Source organism: Bactrocera neohumeralis, chromosome 6 (assembly GCF_024586455.1).
Source record: "Bactrocera neohumeralis isolate Rockhampton chromosome 6, APGP_CSIRO_Bneo_wtdbg2-racon-allhic-juicebox.fasta_v2, whole genome shotgun sequence".
Classification (NCBI taxonomy): Eukaryota; Metazoa; Arthropoda; class Insecta; order Diptera; family Tephritidae; genus Bactrocera; species Bactrocera neohumeralis.
The window spans coordinates 31294682-31314658 of NC_065923.1; the positions used below are offsets into that span (position 1 = coordinate 31294682).

General features: G+C 40.5%; 1 protein-coding gene across 1 annotated transcript; it reads right to left on the reverse strand.

The window, feature by feature from the left end:
- Positions 1-14603: 14603 nt before the first annotated feature.
- Positions 14604-17648, reverse strand: LOC126761105 (zinc finger and SCAN domain-containing protein 23). Its single transcript, XM_050477050.1, has one exon. The coding sequence runs from the start codon at positions 17340-17342 to the stop codon at positions 15714-15716; it is 1629 nt and encodes a 542-aa protein (XP_050333007.1). The 5' UTR covers positions 17343-17648; the 3' UTR covers positions 14604-15713.
- Between the last annotated feature and the right edge of the window lie 2329 nt (positions 17649-19977).

Sequence of the window (19977 nt, forward strand, 5' to 3'; positions counted from 1 at the left end):
CCTTCGCATATGCTTAACCTTTATGCGTAATGCTATGCCCCGCATGTACTGTGTGTGTGTGTGAGCGCCGACCGCACGGTGTGGCATTGGCGACAAAAAGCCGTTGATGGAGTAGTGCCGCATAAAAAGAATAAAAAGAAGCGGCATTCAAATGCACATCTTTCGCTATCAAATTTCGCCTTTTTCATTTGCCTTTTAGCTTCTTCCACTTTTAATTGTGCTGCATTTCTTTTTATAGCAAAAAAAGAGTATAGAAGAAGAAGAGAAGGCGGTTCAAAATTTCGTCCTTTGGCTTCTTGGTTGGTTATTTGCCTGATTCGATTGGTAATTTAATAGCGCAGATGCATACAATAGAATCACACATGCATGTGTGTGTGTGTGTATTGGTTGTTGCATAACAGAATAGCATGCCATCAGCTGGCTCAACCGCGCCCGCACCCTCGGTGACATCAACAAAATCATGCTCCCCAGCAGCATTGTGGGACGTCAGTGTCCATATCAATTTCTGATAACGCCTTTCAACATTCACAACAACAACAACACTAATCATAATAACGGCAAACAGGGAATAGCTATATAACAAAAATAGCAACAAAAGCAAAATAGCAAAAAAACAACAACAAAAATGGCAACAACAACAACAACAACAACAATGACAACAACAAAAAGACAACAAAACCAACAACCAGAATGACAACAAAAAACTAGCAAATATATATTCAACAGCAAAATTTTAACAAAACCAACAATAACAACAACAAAACCAACAACCAGAAATAACAACAACAAAACAACAGCAAATATATAATTATATATTTAACAGCAAAATTTGCAACAAAACCAACAACAACAAAACAAATATAACAACAACAACAAGCAATATCAATGACAGCAAAAGAGAAAGCAATACAAACAACAAAGACAAAAGCAACAACGGCAACAACAATAAGAACTACAATACTAGCGGCAACAAATAATATTCACAACAACAACAACAATCAAAGAATACGAAACAACAAAAACAATAGCAACAACAACACAAGAGTCTTTCTGGCTTTGCGGTTGATGTGTCTCAATATAAATATTTCAATAAAACAAACAAAAACAATAGCAAAAGCAAAAACAAAATTCAACTACAATCATGCATGCTCTATTTGCCAATATATACACACACACATACCTACATATGTATGTATGTCTAACTGTATTGTCATAAAAGTACGCCAGTTGCACATTACGATGCTGCCACAGACACATTTATGCAACGAAGGGATTCACCAACATTCAGCCATTGAACGGTGAATCTGCTTGCGCGCGTTTGTGTGCGAGTGTGTGTGTCTGCTCACTGCTCATATGTTCGTATTTTTGCCTGCATTGTATTTGTGCATATTTACGATTTCATTTGGTTTGGGGGTGGCTTTTGCCCAGGCCATTGTGCGGCTGCTGGCAGCATTGCTGTGCGTCGGCTGGCCATCACTGATGATCGCTGCTGCTGCTGCTGCTGCAGCTGATGTTGACGTTTACATTCTCAAACACACTGTTGCTGGCATCAACAATATCTTTGTCATTTGTTTGAGTCGTTGGTGACATATGTGCCGTCGTCGCCGCTGCTGTCCGCCCGTCTGTCCAGATATGTCACTCCTTCGATATCCGCTTGTGGCACTTTCACTCTCACCCTTCGCAGCTTGCCCATTTACACCCTTCAACGGAGTGCATAACTTTCATTTCGGTGTTAGTTTTTCCACTTTTTTGAACTTGCACGGAAATCCTGCGATTCATGCTGACACACAATTATACCTTATGCATGTGTGCACTGCCTATAAGCAGTTGTATGGTAGTATTACCACGCCTAAGAAATAAAAAGCTGTTTGCGACAGTGTTTCGTTTCGACAGACTCACGAAGAAATCGAATAAATGTGGTTTAATTGGACCGATTTGAAAAAAAAAATGCAGTGAAAGTGGTAAAAGGGGGTTAATAGAATCCACTTAAATGCGGGTTGGTTTCCAGTCTTCGCCAATATGTAACATTTTCTTACCTTCGAAGGTATTTCGATTTCATTCGAAGGTGGGTTAAAGCTGGTATAACCTTTCGTATTAGTATGTGGAAATATGCAAACTTCAAACATACGAGAAAGATAATATACACAATAATAATATCACAATATGTGAGAGATTTTTCTGGTGGCATTATGCCATACTCTCTTTAATACAGCTGCAAAGAAACTGTAAAGTGATTAATATCTTATAGACTAGAGTTTTCAATCAGCATTTAGTGCAAGCCCAAGCATACAAGTGTAGAACTGATAATAAGAAAGATAGAGAATAGATTCCGACAGTCTAGCAGATTATGCGATGAAACAAAACAGATTCGTAATCTTTTTTACATTTCAGTAAGGTATTACTCACACTTTTTGTGGTACTAGAGCAGAATTCTCAAAAAAAAGCCAACAAGTTTTATCAAAGTCTCTCTCAACCGCACAAGTAAAAATTAATAACTAACAGGACTATACATATGCTACTTTCCGAATGTCTCTAAGTTAGGATTCTCTTCAAAGGTTAACACGTTCACTGCCAGAGTATCACAGTAATCACGAAAAAACTACCCCAGGTGCCAATGTGACCCCAATAACGCCTAAACAACATGTAGTTTTGCTTGACTTTTTTGCACCGATGATACACTGGCAGACAACATTTGAAAATTGGTTCAATGTAAAGAGAAGAGTCATTGATCTGGGCAAAATTGAAATAAATGCGTTACTAATCTCATAAACCAAATAAAGTGGTAAATGATCCTCTAAAATGTTTGCAAAATTCTTATTCTTGAATTGGCTAAATATAATTAAATATTTTGGTTAATGGTGATTCTCAAAATAAATTTCTGACATTACAAAACTACATGCTACTAAAACATTTCAAAGTTTTGTTCCTCCATTTTACTATCATTATAATAAGATGCTAAAGATAATACTATCTTCGGTTCTTATTTCTAAAGTTGGTTGTTAAAAAAATTAGACCCAAATGAATGACAGAATTGATTAACAGTCAGCATATAAACATGCACTTTTGATAATCCAAGCATACCAATGCTTAATAATTTCCTCAAACTTGTTACAGACGCAAAAGTTATCCTCCTTCAGAAGATGGTATAAATTTTGCAATTGACCTCTAATGTCAGTTCTGTTTTGAATTTGTGTAGTAAACAAATAAAATAAACAATCTACACTGCCATTATTGGTGACTTAGATAATCGTCGGTGACTTTGACCACGTGAATTTCGTCGCAGATTTCCTGGCCGTCCGAAATTGAAACTATAGTTGGTAATATTAAAAAAATAGACGCCACCCAGTTGTGTTCGACATCCGGCGTGCATGTATCAGTCGACGGTGTTTACACCATCTCAAATGAAAGTTGTATTTCGCTCGCGGACGACGTCGCGGGCCAAACGGTTACTGTGACAGAACGATTGACAGTTATATGCTGAAGGATGCATTTCCCGGGCGCCTCTCCCGTTTTGGCATTTGCAGATCGCCTGATTTGTACGCTCACATGGGGCTTTTGAAGACGCAATCAAGGTTTGAGCATGTCAACAAGCCTCAGACTCTTGCAGCTCTTAAAGACAATATCCAGACAATAACATGATAAAATATTGTCGACTTGATGTAAAAAATTTAAAAGACCAAATAAAAATAATCCGCAAAGTGTTTTATTTAAAAAAATTACAGCCAAAAAACAATTGAAGGTTATTTTTGCGCCACGTAGTATAAACTTTGACAGAGATGGCCTTCAGCGAATGACTTCAAATGGCTTCAATGGACTCATGGCGTGTTCCCCTAACCAAATTTTTCAGTTTCGAAAACAATTGCAAAGAGCCAAACCTGACAAATACAGTGGCTAAGCGATAACTAGTTTCCTGTTTGGTCAAAAAGTCTGTCACAATCATGCTAAGATGAGACGGAGCCTTCTTTTTCTTCCTTATTGGCGTCGCCCTGCGGGTACTGCGTCGAATACTACTAGAACTGGAGTGTTTTCATCCATTCGGACGATATGACTTAGCCAGGGTAGCCGCTGTCTCTTAATTCGCTTAACTATGTCAATGTTCCGCCGACTCATCAGATCTTGTCATCGTCCATAAATTTAGTGTTTGCTCGTTTGCTCTCAATTGCCTACTCAGTCCAAAGTAACACCTGCTGACAAGTGTTATTCTGCGCTGGATTTCGAGGGTGACATTGTTGTTGGGATAGAAGAAGTAATCTGTGACTTCGAAGTTATAACTGTCAACAGTGATGTGGGAGCCATGTCGCGACTGCGACGACTGTTTGTTTGATGACAGGAGATATTTCGCCTTGTCTAATCTTGACAAAGCAGAATTAACGGTACGGATGTTGAGGCCAATGATACCAATATCATCGGCGTACGCCAGCAGCTGTACACTCATATAGAAGATTGTATCTGCTCGATTAAGTTCTGCAGCTCGAATTATTTTCTCCAGCAGCAGATTGAAGAAGTCGCACAATAGGGAGTCGCCTTGTCTGAAACCTCATTTGGTCCCGGAAGGCTCTGCGATGTCGACCTTATTTTCACTGGTCTTTTCCAAGATTTAAGCCTCACTGATAAGGCCCAATAAGTTTGTTGACGGTGGGCTTTAATCTTTCACACAGTGCGTTCGATAGAAGCTTATATGCGATGTTGAGGAGGATTAATCCACGGTAGTTGGTACCATATTCTACAAAAAAGCTGATACATGCTTCTTACTAGTTCTTCGCCTTCTTATTAGAAAAGCTTGGCCGGCAATCCATCAGTCTCCGTCGCTTTGTTGTTCTTCAGACGGGTAATTGTTATACGAGATTCTTCACGTTCGCTCCATCGTCATCGATTGGGGAGTCCATAGAAATATTATTGAAATATCATTGGACTTTCGTAGCACTTTGTATCCACATCCTCAGGAATAGCACGAATCACACTGACAAGTCAGTAATCAGGATACAAACAATTAACTAAATATTGCTTATTGTTCAATATGGACCATATTAGGGAGCAATTCCAGCCGCTGAACCCAATTTTCGACGGTTTTCAAGCATAAATCAGCCGATACTGTTCCAATTTCACGTGCGATATTCGTACGAAGTTCATCAATCGTCGCTGGCTTGTAGGCATAGACCATAGTCTAAAGGCGTCAAATCCCACGACCGAGGCGGCCAATTGACTGGGCCATTTCGTGTGATAACACCTTCACCAAACTTGGTTTTCAAGAAATCGTTTGTGACATTCGCTGTGTGGCTTGTAGCGCCGTCCTGTTGGAACCACATATTGTCCAAGTCCATGTCATCCAATTCGAGCCAAAAATATTCGGTTTTCCCTGAGTGGTAGCGATTCCATTTCACAGTAAGGTGTCGATCTTGATCTTCTCGGAAAAAGTACGGCCCAATGACGCCGCCAGCCCATAAACCGCACCAAACCGTAATTTTTTCGGGATGCAATGGTGACTCATGGAGTACGTGTGGATTGCTGCCTGACCAATAACGCATATTTTGCTTATTGACGGAAGCCATTCAGCCAGAAATGAGCCTCATCGCTGAAGATGATTTTTCGATGAAAATTCGGATCATTTTCAAGTTGTTGCTCAGCCCAATTCACGAACATACGACGATTCTGGTGGACAAACGGCTTCAGTTTTTACGTCAATTAAATCTTGTAAGAATGTAGGCCAAGATCATTTCGCAAAATTCACCACAACAACGTCACAGAGATGCCCAGCGGTTAGGAACGACTTGTGACAAAAGGACTTGGGTTTTCCTCAAGTGATGCGCTAGTGGCAGCAATATTGGGAACATTTTGTGCTGTGGCTGTAGATTCAAATTTTTCCACCAGACGCTCAATTGTTGATCTAACAGGACGATTTCGACGACCATAAATTGGACGTTGTGCTCTTAAAGTTGAGGCCACAAACTCCGAATTTCGGTAGAAAATTTTAACATATTCGACTCGCTGTTGGATAAGATATCTTTCCAAAACGAAATGGCAGACCTTACTGAAGAGAAGTGTTAAAGGAGCGGAAAAAAAACTTTGGCTTCATTTATCGATCTACTTTTATAGCGTTCCTATTGGAAACCCCGTTATATGCCTCTTTAGAAACCTCTTTCGAAGCTCTAAGATGATGTCGCCCGTCGCATTATTAGCCTCAACATACAAATTACATTGGGCTAGCCAACCAAGAATTCAGCAAACTTTCAATAGCAAGCCGCATAACTTTCTGAGCACTTCTACGCTACAACTGCACCACTGTGCAGCCTCTCGTTTCAAGGGCATTAGCGCTGCGCGACTGTCTGTTACGATTACCAGTGCTGATGCTTCGTCCCTGGCGGCAGTTGCGACGATTGCAACTGATTCACACTCCTGTACGCGCTTTTGTTGCCATATTTGTTTGGTTGGTTTTTGTTTTGTTTTTTTTAAGTCTTTTCTGGTTATTGCCGCCGCTATTATTGTTGCGCTGTGTCTGTCCATGGCAATGTGAACGTATTCGATACAGCATTTTTTATGGGTTTCCGTTTTAATTTTCGTGCTGCTGCATTAAGTTTCCACAACCACCCGTTCGGTATGGCATGCCGTGCAACATTCGCCCCACACCCCTTGCCGCACTGCATGTTTAGACGGCATCAGCATTTGTGCGGCAGACAGCATGAGTTGGTCCACCACCACCACCACATCAATAGCACTACCCCTGATTACGGCCAAGCAGTGCCGCAGCGCTTAGTTATTCGTAGATTCGTTGCGCGCACGCATTCCAGCCGACAGGATCATAATAGCGGCAGTTGTTCATTTGCGGCAAGCACTCATCAGACGTACCTTACACTGGTGCGTCCCCGCGCACGTGTGGGTGCGTGTATGCTGCAAGTGTGTGTTTATGCGTTCAGCATTCAGCTGCATCTGTCCACTTCCGCTTAACCGCTTTGCCGAAAGCAAACGCATACCTTAGCTCTTTGCCGCGCGGCGAGGGTGTCCCACTCCCTTTGGCCAACCAGCCACCGCACTATCATCGATCCGCGTCAGTCAATGTCCTTTGCGCGGCGGCGCTTTTACGCTGTGCGTTGCTGGACTCACACGCGCTCACATATTTGTATTTTCATTTTTTAATTGCGCTCGCAGCTCGACATCGCCACGGCAACAGCGTGAAAAGTGAAAAGCGTTGCGGATGGTTGGAAAAAATTGGAAAACTGTGAAAATTATACACGGAAAATGCCGCTCATTAAGTGCAATTTAAGACAGCCGAAAATAAAAAAAACAACACTTTCGTGTTTAGCGCTCGCATCGGCTAACACTCGCCCGCACACACCACCACACACATGCGCGCATTTACAAGCCCATTTGCAGCTATCTCTAAGTATCTTCGCATGCAGCATTTGAAGTACTGACATATTGTTTCTTTGTCAATATACATACAGATGTATATATGTACATACATATATAAAAGACATGTCCATCAATTGCTTGTACGCTTCATTTCATCCCCGCAACCTTGGCGCTAACTCCTTACGCGCTCGAAGAACTCAGTTGTTCCGGCCTTTTAAGTGCGCATTTGATGCAATTAAAAGACGATTATTTACACAACAACATGCGTTTTTACGACCATCGACATCGCGCACATGTGTGTGTTTGTGTACAACTGTCTGCGGTTTGGCATTTTACAATTCATTTATGTTTACCCACTTTTAAGAAATTAGACACCACGTTGATGTATTGCCGCCGCACCGCGATGCGTAAGAACGTAAATATTTTGGCTATTAGTTAAGTGTGCATTACTGGTTAAGTACTCTATCAACGGACCATATCGCTGCCACACACACGAAAGGTACGCGTTTATGTACCGTTAGCCTTCATGCTCATAGCCTTGTCATAATTTCATGTGTGGGCGGCGGTATTAAGCTCTAATAACGGTGCTGTAACAGATGTCTTTATGAACAGAGGATGTCGGCATTTGTACTATATGAATACCCATAGCCCATTCTATAATTTCTTTATTTTAGAGTTACATAAAGATATTTAATAAATTGTTAAATAAATTTACTTAAACTTCCCATATCTTCCACAAATTCTTTGAACTCATTAATATGTAGCTTGCCTTTTACATATATTTCGGGACTTGCAACCTAGCAACTCCCAACTTTATAGCAAGGATTGGCATTTTTGATATTATATCTTCTTCTTTACTGGCGTAGACACGTCTTACGCGGTTATAGACAAGTTAACAACAGCGCGCCAGTCGTTTCCTCTTCTTGCGATGTGGCGCCAACTCGAGTTACCAAGTGCAGCCAGGTTCGTCTCCACCTTATCTCTCTAACAGAGTGAAGGTCTTTCTTTCTCTGCTTCCACCGGGGGGTATTGCATCGAATACTCTCAGAGCTGAAGTGTTTTCAACCATTCGGACGACATGACCAAGCCAACGTAGCGTAAGACTCTGGATTCACTGAACTATGTCAATGTCGTCGCAAAGGACCATGAATCTCTCGGAGAGCCTTTCTCTCGAAAACTCGTAACATCGACTCATTAGACGTCGTCGAGTTTGGTCTTCGTTCGTCGAGAGAGGGCTTTACTTCTCAATTACCTATTCAGTCCGAAGTAGCACCTGTTGACAAGAGTTATTCTGCATTGGATTTTGAGTCTGGCATTGTTGGTGGTGTTAATACTGGTTCCTAGATAGAAGAAATTATCTACTACTTCGAAGTTGTGACTGTCAACAGTGACGTAACCTCATGATGGACTCCCTGCTGGGACAGCTGGAGCCACTCTGTAAATGTTCTGCATATGCGGATGACCCTCTTCTTTTAGTGGAAAGTCGTTCACGTAGTGAAATAGAACGGGCGGGGGGGTAAATTGTTCACAATTGGGGCATTGGTGTGGGTGTGGACATATCAATGGATAAAACGATGGCAATGCTGAAAAGCAAACTGTCCACCAATCGTCCGGGTAAATAGGGTCAGCATCAGGTATGTGACGAAGGTCAAATATCTGGGGCTGACCATGAGTGAGAGATTGAGTTTCACTTCACATTTGGCAATTGTGAAGGAGCGACTGCAGGCAACCGTTGGCAAAATACGACGCATTTTGAGGAGTGATTGGGGTCTCGGACGTCGTGCTGTTCGCACCATATATCGTGGCTTATTTGTGGCCTGCCACGGGGAAACAGCCACGACAGTCTTGGGGCGTCAAAAGCTCCTCTCAAAACAGCGTTTTATTGTGCTTGCTTGCTTGCCTGTATGTCGCACCGTCTCAACGGATGCTATGCAGGTGCTGTTAGGAGCTCTCCGCTTAATCTAATTTTCATACAGCGAGCTGTTGCATTCAGGTTAAGGAGGGGTTTGAGTGTGTCATTGTTCCAGATTGATTGGATTTCTGACAATGATACAGAAGACAGGAAGCAAGAGGCTTCTAGATGAAATGGCACATCCAGGATGTCAGGTTAGTGGATGAAAACCCCGACTTCAGATTCTGTCTGAGCTCGGGCTTCCTACATACAGGGCATAGCCCTTTGAATGCTTTCTTACATAGGAGGAATCTATCAGAAACACCCGAATGCGTGTGTGGAGCATGAGGATTGGGTACATGTCATTGCAGAATGCCCAATGTGCTCAGATATCAGGAGCTTTAGGGGAATGGAGATCAGTTATATAAATGGACATTTGAGCGGTGTGATCTCCACTAGCTGGAATTCCGAACTGTTATAGACGTTTGAAAGGTTTGCGCGTAAGTTATTTACGTTAGGTAAGGGTGATTGTGGGTGCGCGGGAGCAGTATGGAAACTAGTAGTAGTTTCGGCTACGAAGTCTAACCGGAGACTTAGTTCTGGTACTACGGGGAGCAGGAGCCCTTAGAGTTCGCTCCAAACTGCTCATGCGGACTGGCCCCTCGGAGAGTATCGTGGTGGTTGTGGTTTATACCCAAATTCGGGCAGAGTATTTTGATCACTCAATGTGGAGTTGCATTGCAACCGGGTGCCGGACCCAAAGTACGGCAGTGGTTTTAGATGGGCCTCGAACCCTGCCAAGGTAGTTAGTGAGTCCATTCGACACTGCCAATTGGTACTGAAAATGCTTGGCATTTTCGGGGCGCTGATCAACGCATTGATTTGATCCGTTGTACTTTTGAGTACCGTAGGGTAAGGCTGTCGTCAGCAGGTACCTACGTTAAACACATCGGACGTTGTCAACAGTGACGAGACTGTTTGTTTGGTGACAGGAGATATTTCGTCATACCCTCACTCACTTCCAGACGCATTTTCTTCGCTTCGATGTCCAACCTGGAGAAAGCAGAACTAACGGCGTGTTTTTTTTTTACAAACATTTTTAAAACTATAACAATGTTAATATCACTACAATTAGTTTTATAAAGTAACGTTGATTAACTTACAAACAAACTACATAGAAATTAATAATAATTTGCATACATATACATATGGCATATAATTAATTTCTTTATATTTTAGCTTCCAACTAAACTATGTAGTTTTTTTCGACATAATCGACTAGAGAGAGGATTTCTTGCCACCTCGATACATGTACATTAAGCCTTTTGTAGTGGGCATCTGCCTGACTCGATGAATATCAGCATTTCTGCAGTACCAAGGAGCATTTACAATGATCCTTAGCACCTTGTTTTGGAAACGTTATATAATATTAATACTGCCGATTGCATTTTGCAGGTTTTGCGCAGCTTTTGCAGCTGATTTTTCGACGCATAGTATTGCGGTGTCATCAAAAAAAGTGGCAGTCATACTGTATATATATGTAATATATAAAAGTGGACCTAAGTACTTCCCTGAAGAACTCCTGCTTCAATTTCTTTTAGTTTGGAGAATTCATTTCCTTGTTTTGCACAGTAAAATCTCACGGTAATATACGATTCTAGAAGAGCACAATACTCAATCAGAAGACATGATTTTAGTTTTTACATAATGCCTTTGTGCCACACCTTGTCGAACGCGTGCACAACGTCAGGGAATACAGCTGAGCATACGTTTTCCTCCTTCAGAGATTTTTCTACTTCGGATGTTATTCTATGAATTTATTCTATTGTTAAATGCTTGTTTCTGAAGCCGAACTGATGCGATGGGATTAACTGCTTTTCGTCGATTATAGATTTTAATATTTGATAAATTAATTTTTCAAAAAGTTTTGAAATTTGTGAAAGTAGTGGTTTATATGACGAGACAATATGAGGATCCTTTCTTGGCTTAGGAACCATAACAATTTCGGCAACTTTTCAAAGGCTTCGAAAATGTGTCAGACGGATTGCTGTATAGGTGAGCTTCACTAAACATTTGTATGGTAACTGCTTTAACACTTCAGCTGTAATTAGATCGAATCCAGCTGCTTTCATAATTTCACTTTTAAGTTCACAGATGTGATTGCTGGGATTGTTGATTACTACTGAGGAACGCGATTGCACTAATCTCATTTGGACGAAAGACTTCAGCTAGGTGTTTTGCAAATACATACATTAGCTTTATCATTATCTCTTCTACCCCATGTCCGTCCGTCCGTCTGTCTGTCTGTCTGTATATATACGAATTAGTCCCTCAGTTTTTAAGATATCGTTTTGAAATTTTGCAAACGTCATTTTCTCTTTAAGAAGCTGCTCATTTTTCGGAACTGTCCATATCGGACCACTATAACAAATAGCTGCCATACAAACTGAACGATCGGAATCAAGTTCTTGTATGGAAAGCTTTCACATTTAATAATTTATCGTCACAAAACTGGACACAGGTTATTTTCTAGGGCAACAATGTAATCTCCGAAGAAATTGTTCGGATCAGTTTACTATAGCATATAGCTGCCATACAAACTGAACGATCGGAAAAAGTTCTTGTATGGAAAACTTTCACATTTGACAAGATATATTCACGAAATGCAAAAAATCGCCCGCCTTAATAAATTTGTGTGGGTGCATAATGAAAAGTTCTTTATATTCACCAAAGAGGGTTTTGTATCCTCGTGCTATCGACGTTATCGGCGTAGAAGAATGTACCTGCTCTATTCAGCTCTGCAGCTCGAAATGTTTTCTCCAGCAGTAGGTTGAAGAAGTCACACAATAAGGAAACGCCTTATCTGAAACTTCGTTTGGTATCGAACGGCGCGGAGAGGTCCTTCCTGATCTTGACGGAGCCTTTGGTATTGCTCAACGTGAGACTACACAGCCGTATTAGTTTTGCGAGGATACCAAATTCAAACAATTAGGCATAAAGGCATTTCCTTTTCGCGCTGTCAAAAACAGCTTTAAAATCGACGAAGAGATGTGTCTGTAAAAAGGATTTGCAATAATCTTATGAACCAATAGTTGCCAACTACCAAAAACTCGCAAGAAGTGGAGGATATCTATAACCACTGAAATTTAACCTAATATCGGCTGGATCTGCTAGAAAATTGTTGATAGCACTTATTCTAGTATTGAAGATTATTTGCATTTTACTCGCCCTGTTCTCTAACTTAGGTTAAGAATGCTGTCATGCTATATGTTCGATACGGGATGTACAGGGCTTATTTATGTTCAGAATATTACCTTCAAGGGATATTCGTAGTTTGTAACGATTTCAAAAACATGATATCAAGTTGGAGGCAGTGTACCTCAAACTATCTACAACTACACCTATAACAACGGTGCAACGGAGAAGTTTCAGTAACAAAAATCGCTATTCGTCCAGTGTTTCTTAATAAAAAATACATTTCTTTCGATTTTTATAAACTTTATTTTCATTTAATACTTATCGTACACATTTCATGTCGGTTTGAGCAAATTTCATATTAATTACTAGAAAATGTGTAGAAAAATACTTAACTAGTTACACTTTGCGCATTTTCGTATAAAAATAAATATCTTATGTTTTCCCAAATACTCTTCGGCTATTACAGCTAATATTTAATATCACAATCTTATTAGAAAAACTTAACTATTATGTAGAGATTTAAAATTCTATGTTATGCAACTTATTATTAGGTATAAAAATATTTTTCTTTTGGTGTTTGTGTTTCTTTTAAAAAAGTTGTTTTCTAAAATTTGTTTAGAAAAGTTTTTTATAAACTTTTTTGTTTTTGTTTAGTTGAGAGTCATTTAATGTTGATATAGTTTGTTTTAGCAACTTAGAAGTTTTTTTGAATTCAAAACTATTTAATAATTTTGTTTTAGATATGAATTTTGAAATTTCCGCATTAAGTCTTGTTTTAGTTATTATCATTATTGCTTTCTTACACTAATTGTAAATATTTGAGTATAAATATATTTAGTTTGCCTCCGTTACTTTTTCGTTATTTAATATTTTTTTTTAATATGCTTTCTTCGCTTATTTTCCATTTTATAACATTTTGTTGAATATCTTTTTTATTTTTTCTTTCGTTTTTAATTGTTAGCATTCATTTTGTTTTAATGTCATTCTTTGCTTTGAGTTTTCGTTGCATTGTACTCTTGTTAGACACATACAACCATGTTGCTATTGTTAATATATTTCAGAAATATATTTATAAAAAATTTAAATTAATTTTTGAACAAAAATTTTTTTTTATAATTTTTTTAAATTGTGTCTTAGAATTTTTTATACACTTTTTTTTATAAAAATATTTTTTTTTTTACAAAAATTATTATATTTTTTTATAAAAATAATTTTTTATGAAAATTTTACTTTTTTACTTATGTGCTTTTATAAAAGCAAATTTTAAATATTTTTTTATCAAAAAACATTTTTTATACAAATTATTTTTTTATGAAAATATTATTTTTTTACTTATTTGCTTTTAGAAAAACAAATTTTAATAATATTTTATTAAACTAATTTTTTTTAATATATTTTTACATTTAGTTTTATATAAAAATTATTTTTTATGTAAATATAATGTTTTTTCCTTATTTGCTTTTATAAAAACAATTTTCAATATTATTTTATCAAAAAACTATTTTTTTATTAAAATATTTTTTTATTTTTACATTTATTTTTATTATAAAAATTATTTTTTATGAAAATTTTATTTTTTTACTTATTTGCTTTTATAAAAACAAATTTTTATAATATTTTATTAAAAAAATATATTTTTTTATTATTTTTTATGGAAATGTTATTTTTTTATATATTTGCTTTTATGAAACAAATTTTATATGTAAAAACATAACTTTTTTATAATAACCTAAATTTGTTTACAAAAATTATTATTTTAATGAAAAATATTAATTTTTAAATTCTTAAAAAAATACTTTTTTATATAAAAATTATGTTTTCTGTGAATTTTTTTTTTAAATTATTTGCTTTACTGAAGAAAACAAATTTTAACCAAAAGATTTTTTTTCATAAAATTATTATTTTTATATAAAAAATACTTTTTTCCGGCCATTATTAATTTTTTAAATTATTTGCTTTTATAGAAATAAAGTTTAATAAAACTGTATTTTTAATTTAATTATTATTATATTTACAACTAACTTTTTATAGTTGAATCTAATTCTTTGTCTTAAAGTTCGGTTTTAAGGAACAATAACGTTGTGATATTTCGTTATTTGTTTGAATTTCGTTACTTTTACAATTTTCAAATTTTTCATAAATAATTTTAAGTATACAACCGCTTAGTTTTATATAATATACATTTAGAAATTAGTTAGTATTGTACTTCGTAGTTTGTATTTAGTTTTGGTAGTGATTTGCTGGTCTTCATAGTTTACAACAACACAAAAAGTTAATTGTTGTTGCTTTTTGTATAACTAAATCCCTAAAAATTATATGAAAAGTAACCTAACCTAACCTAAAAGTCCTACAAAAGAACTAAACCTTCACTTACGTATTAAGTTGACTAGAGTTCACACTCATTTCTTTGGTACTCCTCGGAGAGAGAGAGAGACATTTTTTTAACTTCAAACTAAACTAATTTTTTACTGCACTATTTCGCCTGACTTTCCACGAACTTGTGTTAAATTATAAACTAAGCAGCAAATTAGATTATCTGCATTATAATAAAACTAACTGAGATGAGATCTGTATGGAGCTGACTCTACAAAATCCTGAGAGATATTTGTAAAAAATGTTTTAACTAAATTAGTGACTAGCTCTTTGCGTTTCCATGACTAGAATTGCTCGTCGCATTTGCGCCTACTACAAAAATTAACCTAAAAACTAAGCTAAGCATAAGGTAAGCCTAACCGAAGAAGCCTAATGATTGAGAAAACATAAAATGGCGTTTGGCGAATTTCGTTTGCGATGCGCGAAAATGCCAAGCCAACGCTTTAAAACTAATCTTTGGTATACTTAGCTGCAGAGCCAAACGAAGCAAAACAAAACAAAACAAGAAAACAAAACACGAAAAAAATCCTAAGCATTTAAGCATTTTGAAACGAATGGCGTAGAACTTAAACATAACTTTCATAAATGAAAACATACAAATCAACCCTTAATGGCTGCCCTAAAAGTATTTACAAACCGCCACCCAAACACCCCAACCCCAGCCCACTCACGTACACACTGCTAACACTCGTCGTTGCATGTTCGGCCACCCTCGCCATCGTCGGCTCATTACCAAGAAACAACACCGCACTACACTATTTGCGCTAGAGCCACCTTACCAACGCACACTTGCACTACACACTATGCGCACGAACAGGGACACTAATCAACCAAAAGACCGACCGACTGAGCGATGAACGGCGGGCAACGACCCCTCGATCTAGCAATCAGCGTAACCCGGCAATCAGTGCGCTAGTGTGGTGTGCTGAATCACCGAGGCACAGTTCCGTAAGTTTGTCAACGCGGCAGCTGCTATATTCTCTTCCTCCGTCAAGCCGGTCTCGACAATTTGCAGGCGGCCATAACCCGCCGTCGAGCTAGAGCTGCTTGTGGTGGACCGCACGTCCTCTTCATCGTCCACATATTCGATGTAGCCACCATTGGTTGTGGCATAACTGATCACCTCTTCTTCGACGATAGCGCCATTATATGAATGCAAGCTCGAAGCTGACGAAGATGCCGTCGAGCCGGCGTAAGATGGATAGGAACTGCCCATAACTGCAGTGGATGCAGTGGAGAGACCACCATCGGCTACGAGCGCTGGTGTCTCCTGCAGCGGGCCACCGACACTTGTCGTGCTCGTCGTGCGTTTCTTATTGTGTGTCTGTTGGTGTTTACGTAGATAGGCGGCACGTTTGAAACGCTTCCCACAGATATCGCAGGGATAAGGCAAGTCCGCGAATTGTTCGTTGAGTGCCGCTGTGCTGCTGGTTTGTGAGGCGTTATTTGTAGTGTTACGGTTCTCTTTACGCGAAACACCGCCATTATTTGTATCGGTTTTCTTCGGTTTATGCCAACGACGATGTGAAGCCAAGTTTGCGGGACAGTTAAACTGTTTGCCACACTCCGGGCAACGATACTCGAGCAGCACAATGCAGGCGCAACGATGACGTGCCAAACCGAATGCGTCATCGAACTTGATGCGACACAACTTGCAGATGTAATCGCCAATTACATTTTTAATGGCCGCCAATTCGGCTTTGGTCTCCTCGGTGATCTCGACTATATTGTATTTGGGATCAATATCGCCATTGCTGTACTGCACTGTGCCATCGGTGATGTCCTCTAGTGGACGTATAATGGTGCCCGATACAGGCGAACTCGTCTCTTCGTCGAACTTTAGTTTACGCGTCGCTTTATTTTTGGTGCTTTTAGTCGCAGGCGGTTGAGCTTTAACGGTCTTCGGTGCTGTATCGGTGGCTTTAATGGGTTTCGTGGGCGTGCAGTCGCGCTTGGTAGTTGGATGTGTGACAGTTTTTGCAAGTTTAGCGGGATTCTCGCGTGCCTGCAAGGTTTTTTGCGGCTCCAAAACTGTAAAGACTTGCTCCGTAGCCTCCTCGTCAAGCATAACTGCGTGCTTGCGTTTGGTGGGCGTTAGCGGTGGTGTTATGGGTTTGGCGATTTGTGTTATGGTGACAACAGCCTCCTCCGTTTGCGGTGCGCTATCTTGCACGATATAAACTTCATTAGTAATGGGTACTAATGAGACCTCGCTGCTTTCACTAAACACCTGCGATGCCACCGCCTCCTCACTGGGCTCCGTGTAGACCTCGGTGAATGTGGAGGCCATAGGTACATCGTTAGCTAACTCTTCGCTGTTATTATTGTTAGTAGGTACAGGTGAGTTCGGTTTCACCGAGAGATCTAACGGTGTTTCACACTTAGCTTTAAGATTCAGGTAACGACTGCGATACTTTGGCGGCAACGAGGCGACCGTCGTGAGCAGACCCAGCCCGTGCGGCATCTGTCGGCTGGCCATTTGTACGATGCTGTGTTGTGCGCCAGCCGTGGTCGTAGTCGTAAACGTAGCCATTGCACTTGTTGGTATATATATATTGAAGTAGTTTTTGTTTTTCTGTTTTTTCTTGCACTTGAATGTCTTCTTAACTTAACTATGTTTTAACACAACAACAATAAATAGTAATAAAAGCGATTTAACAACCATTTAAGCAATGTTGAACGATGTGTGTGTGAGTATGAGTTATCGATGCGTTGCAAACAATCAAAGAAATTATATATTGTAGTTATGTATGTAGTCAAAAACAAATTAAACCGAACAAAACAAACAGAATTTAACTGAACTGAGTGTATCTGTTGCGATGTTGCTGTGCGCCTTTTGTTTCCTCCTGTCTGGGCCGACGTCTATACTGCGAATGACTAACAACACATCCTGGCGCGGCTATTTATGCAACGTCACCGGCAACAGCGCTGTCGCCGCAGCAGTCAACGCGCGCGTTTGCTAGCATTAACGCTAACGCCGCCCCAGTCAAAAGGATATCGCACCGTAACGCAGCGCCACTGAAAGCGAAATTGAAATCGTACTCGAGCGCATTGTTGTCAATCTGCTATTGTTGTTGGGTTGTGCCATGTCGTGGCTATATACTTCGCGCGTATTGGAAATTTCATCCCCCGAAGTCGTTGTCCTTTTAGCCCCTTGCGTGCGCGCACACACAACACACCGATGTGCGCGCGGCTGCGTCAGCCAGCCAACGACACGTTGGCAGCGAACGTCGGCAGCCTTAGCGGCAGCGTGGCGCGACGCTTCACAGGAAAGCCGGAATCTTTTGTTAGCAATCACACACATTAGTCACCCTTTTTTCCGCAACACACACGCGCACACACACTGATGCGGAGGCATCAACCCTAGCGCATAGCGCCACTACTGCACCGGCATGGCCACATTGCTGACGAAGCTTAACGCCGTTGATTGTGCTTTGCAGCAGCGCCTCAGCGCTAGCGCCGGCATCAGTGAAAGTCCTTTGCTTGGCAGGCCACTTGGTTATGTTGCATTTTCGTTGTTTAGCTTCTAAGCGCTGCCGCGCCCTGGCTGGCGTTGCAGCTTTTTCTTGGTGGGGTAGGTAAGCGCTGTCTCTAATGCAACGCTGTGTTTGTTTGTGGGCACAAAAAATGTGCCACATAGGCGCTGCCAGTGCTTGGTGGCTACTAATAGAGCCGACGCGGTTTGATGCACCACCACCACCACTGCCAGCGCGTTGTTGCCTCGTCTACAAAAGCTAACGCTTGCCTGGTTTGTCTTTTGGGCAAACAAATTCTACGGATTTATGTGTTATTACAAGTATTTTCGATTTCTTTTGTCTCCACTTTGCTTGCATTGTGCGCGCTTAGTATGCGCTGTTATTGCTTTGCATTGTTTGGTGGCACAGTGCATTACGGTTGGCACGTGCATGCGTAGCAACGGTCGCCGGTAACGTCGTCAACTTGCCACCCTATTCGCTGATTTTCGGTTGTTTTCCCACAAGCGCGACCTGTAGTGCAACGCCTAGGAAGCGAATGCTCAGCGTAATGTCAGCCCATGTGCGACTTTAAGCTGTCTTCTGTGTGCGCTTCCCACGAACGAATTCCCTACAGAACAGTCCTATGTGTACGATGCGTCTTTGCGCGGCTACACCGGTAGCATACGCGTATGCGGAAGCTCGCCGAGCGTGCGTAGTCAAGTGGGGGTTGCTACGCTACATCTTCGCAACGCTACATCGGTAGATGCCTGCCAACCGACAGCCGCAACCACCTCCAACACCAACGCACACATGCAAATCTTCATACACACTTAAGTGTTTGCTGTTGCGCTTACCACCACACTGCACCCACCCACCGCGCGCGCGTCCATTGTGGGCATATCAGTGTGCTGTGCTTTAGCCTTTAAATACGTCGTAGATAATTCCAGCAAATTCCAAATACCTACTCGCCGCTTTCAATAAACAAACAGCATATTCGCAACAATTTCCAACCCTGCCGCGCTATGGCAAGCGCCCACACTTTGGCATTAATAAATACATGCTCTCGCGCATGCAACATGCTGCCCTCCCACCCAAGCCTTTCACGTGTCCTTCGCGCTGTCTTCGTTCGCCATTCGGGTTCTGTTTAATGCGTTGTAATTTACTTAGAGCATCCCATTGCCACAAGTTTGTGTGTGAATTCCGCCCAAAGATATTCTTAACATAAATTGCACGCCTCTCTGCCTTTTGCGTCGCCAGCGACTTCGGTATGTCGCGCCGCTATGACAGTCGCCTTGTGGCTACAACCTGGTGCTTATCGCCGAATATGGCACTTGTGCTAACCCCTAAGTGCATCCTTTTATGGTAATCTCGAGTGCCGCTGCCCTCTCCTCGAACCGCGCGCACTGCTCTCTATGTGGTTGCTTGCATGCCTTGCTTAGCCTACCGACGCGCAATTGTCGCCGTTTGTCCTTCACCATGCGCCACTTGGCTTTCACCTACTCGCTTTGTGTCGGCGTCTGTGTCGGTGTCTGTGTCTGCGCGCACAAGTGCAGGCGCAAGTGCATCATGTGTTTGTTTGCGCGCGTGTGGACTTTGAGCAGCAACGACAAAAAATAATTAACGTTCGAAATGTTGCATTACGCACCGTTTATGTGACATAATGCATTTCCATGTCTCAAAATGCTTTTAACAAGTCTTCCTTCCCTCCCAACC

Excerpts from the sequence above, each read along its gene's own strand:
- LOC126761105 (XM_050477050.1), bottom strand. The coding sequence starts at position 17,342 with ATGGCTACGTTTACGACTACGACCACGGCTGGCGCACAACACAGCATC.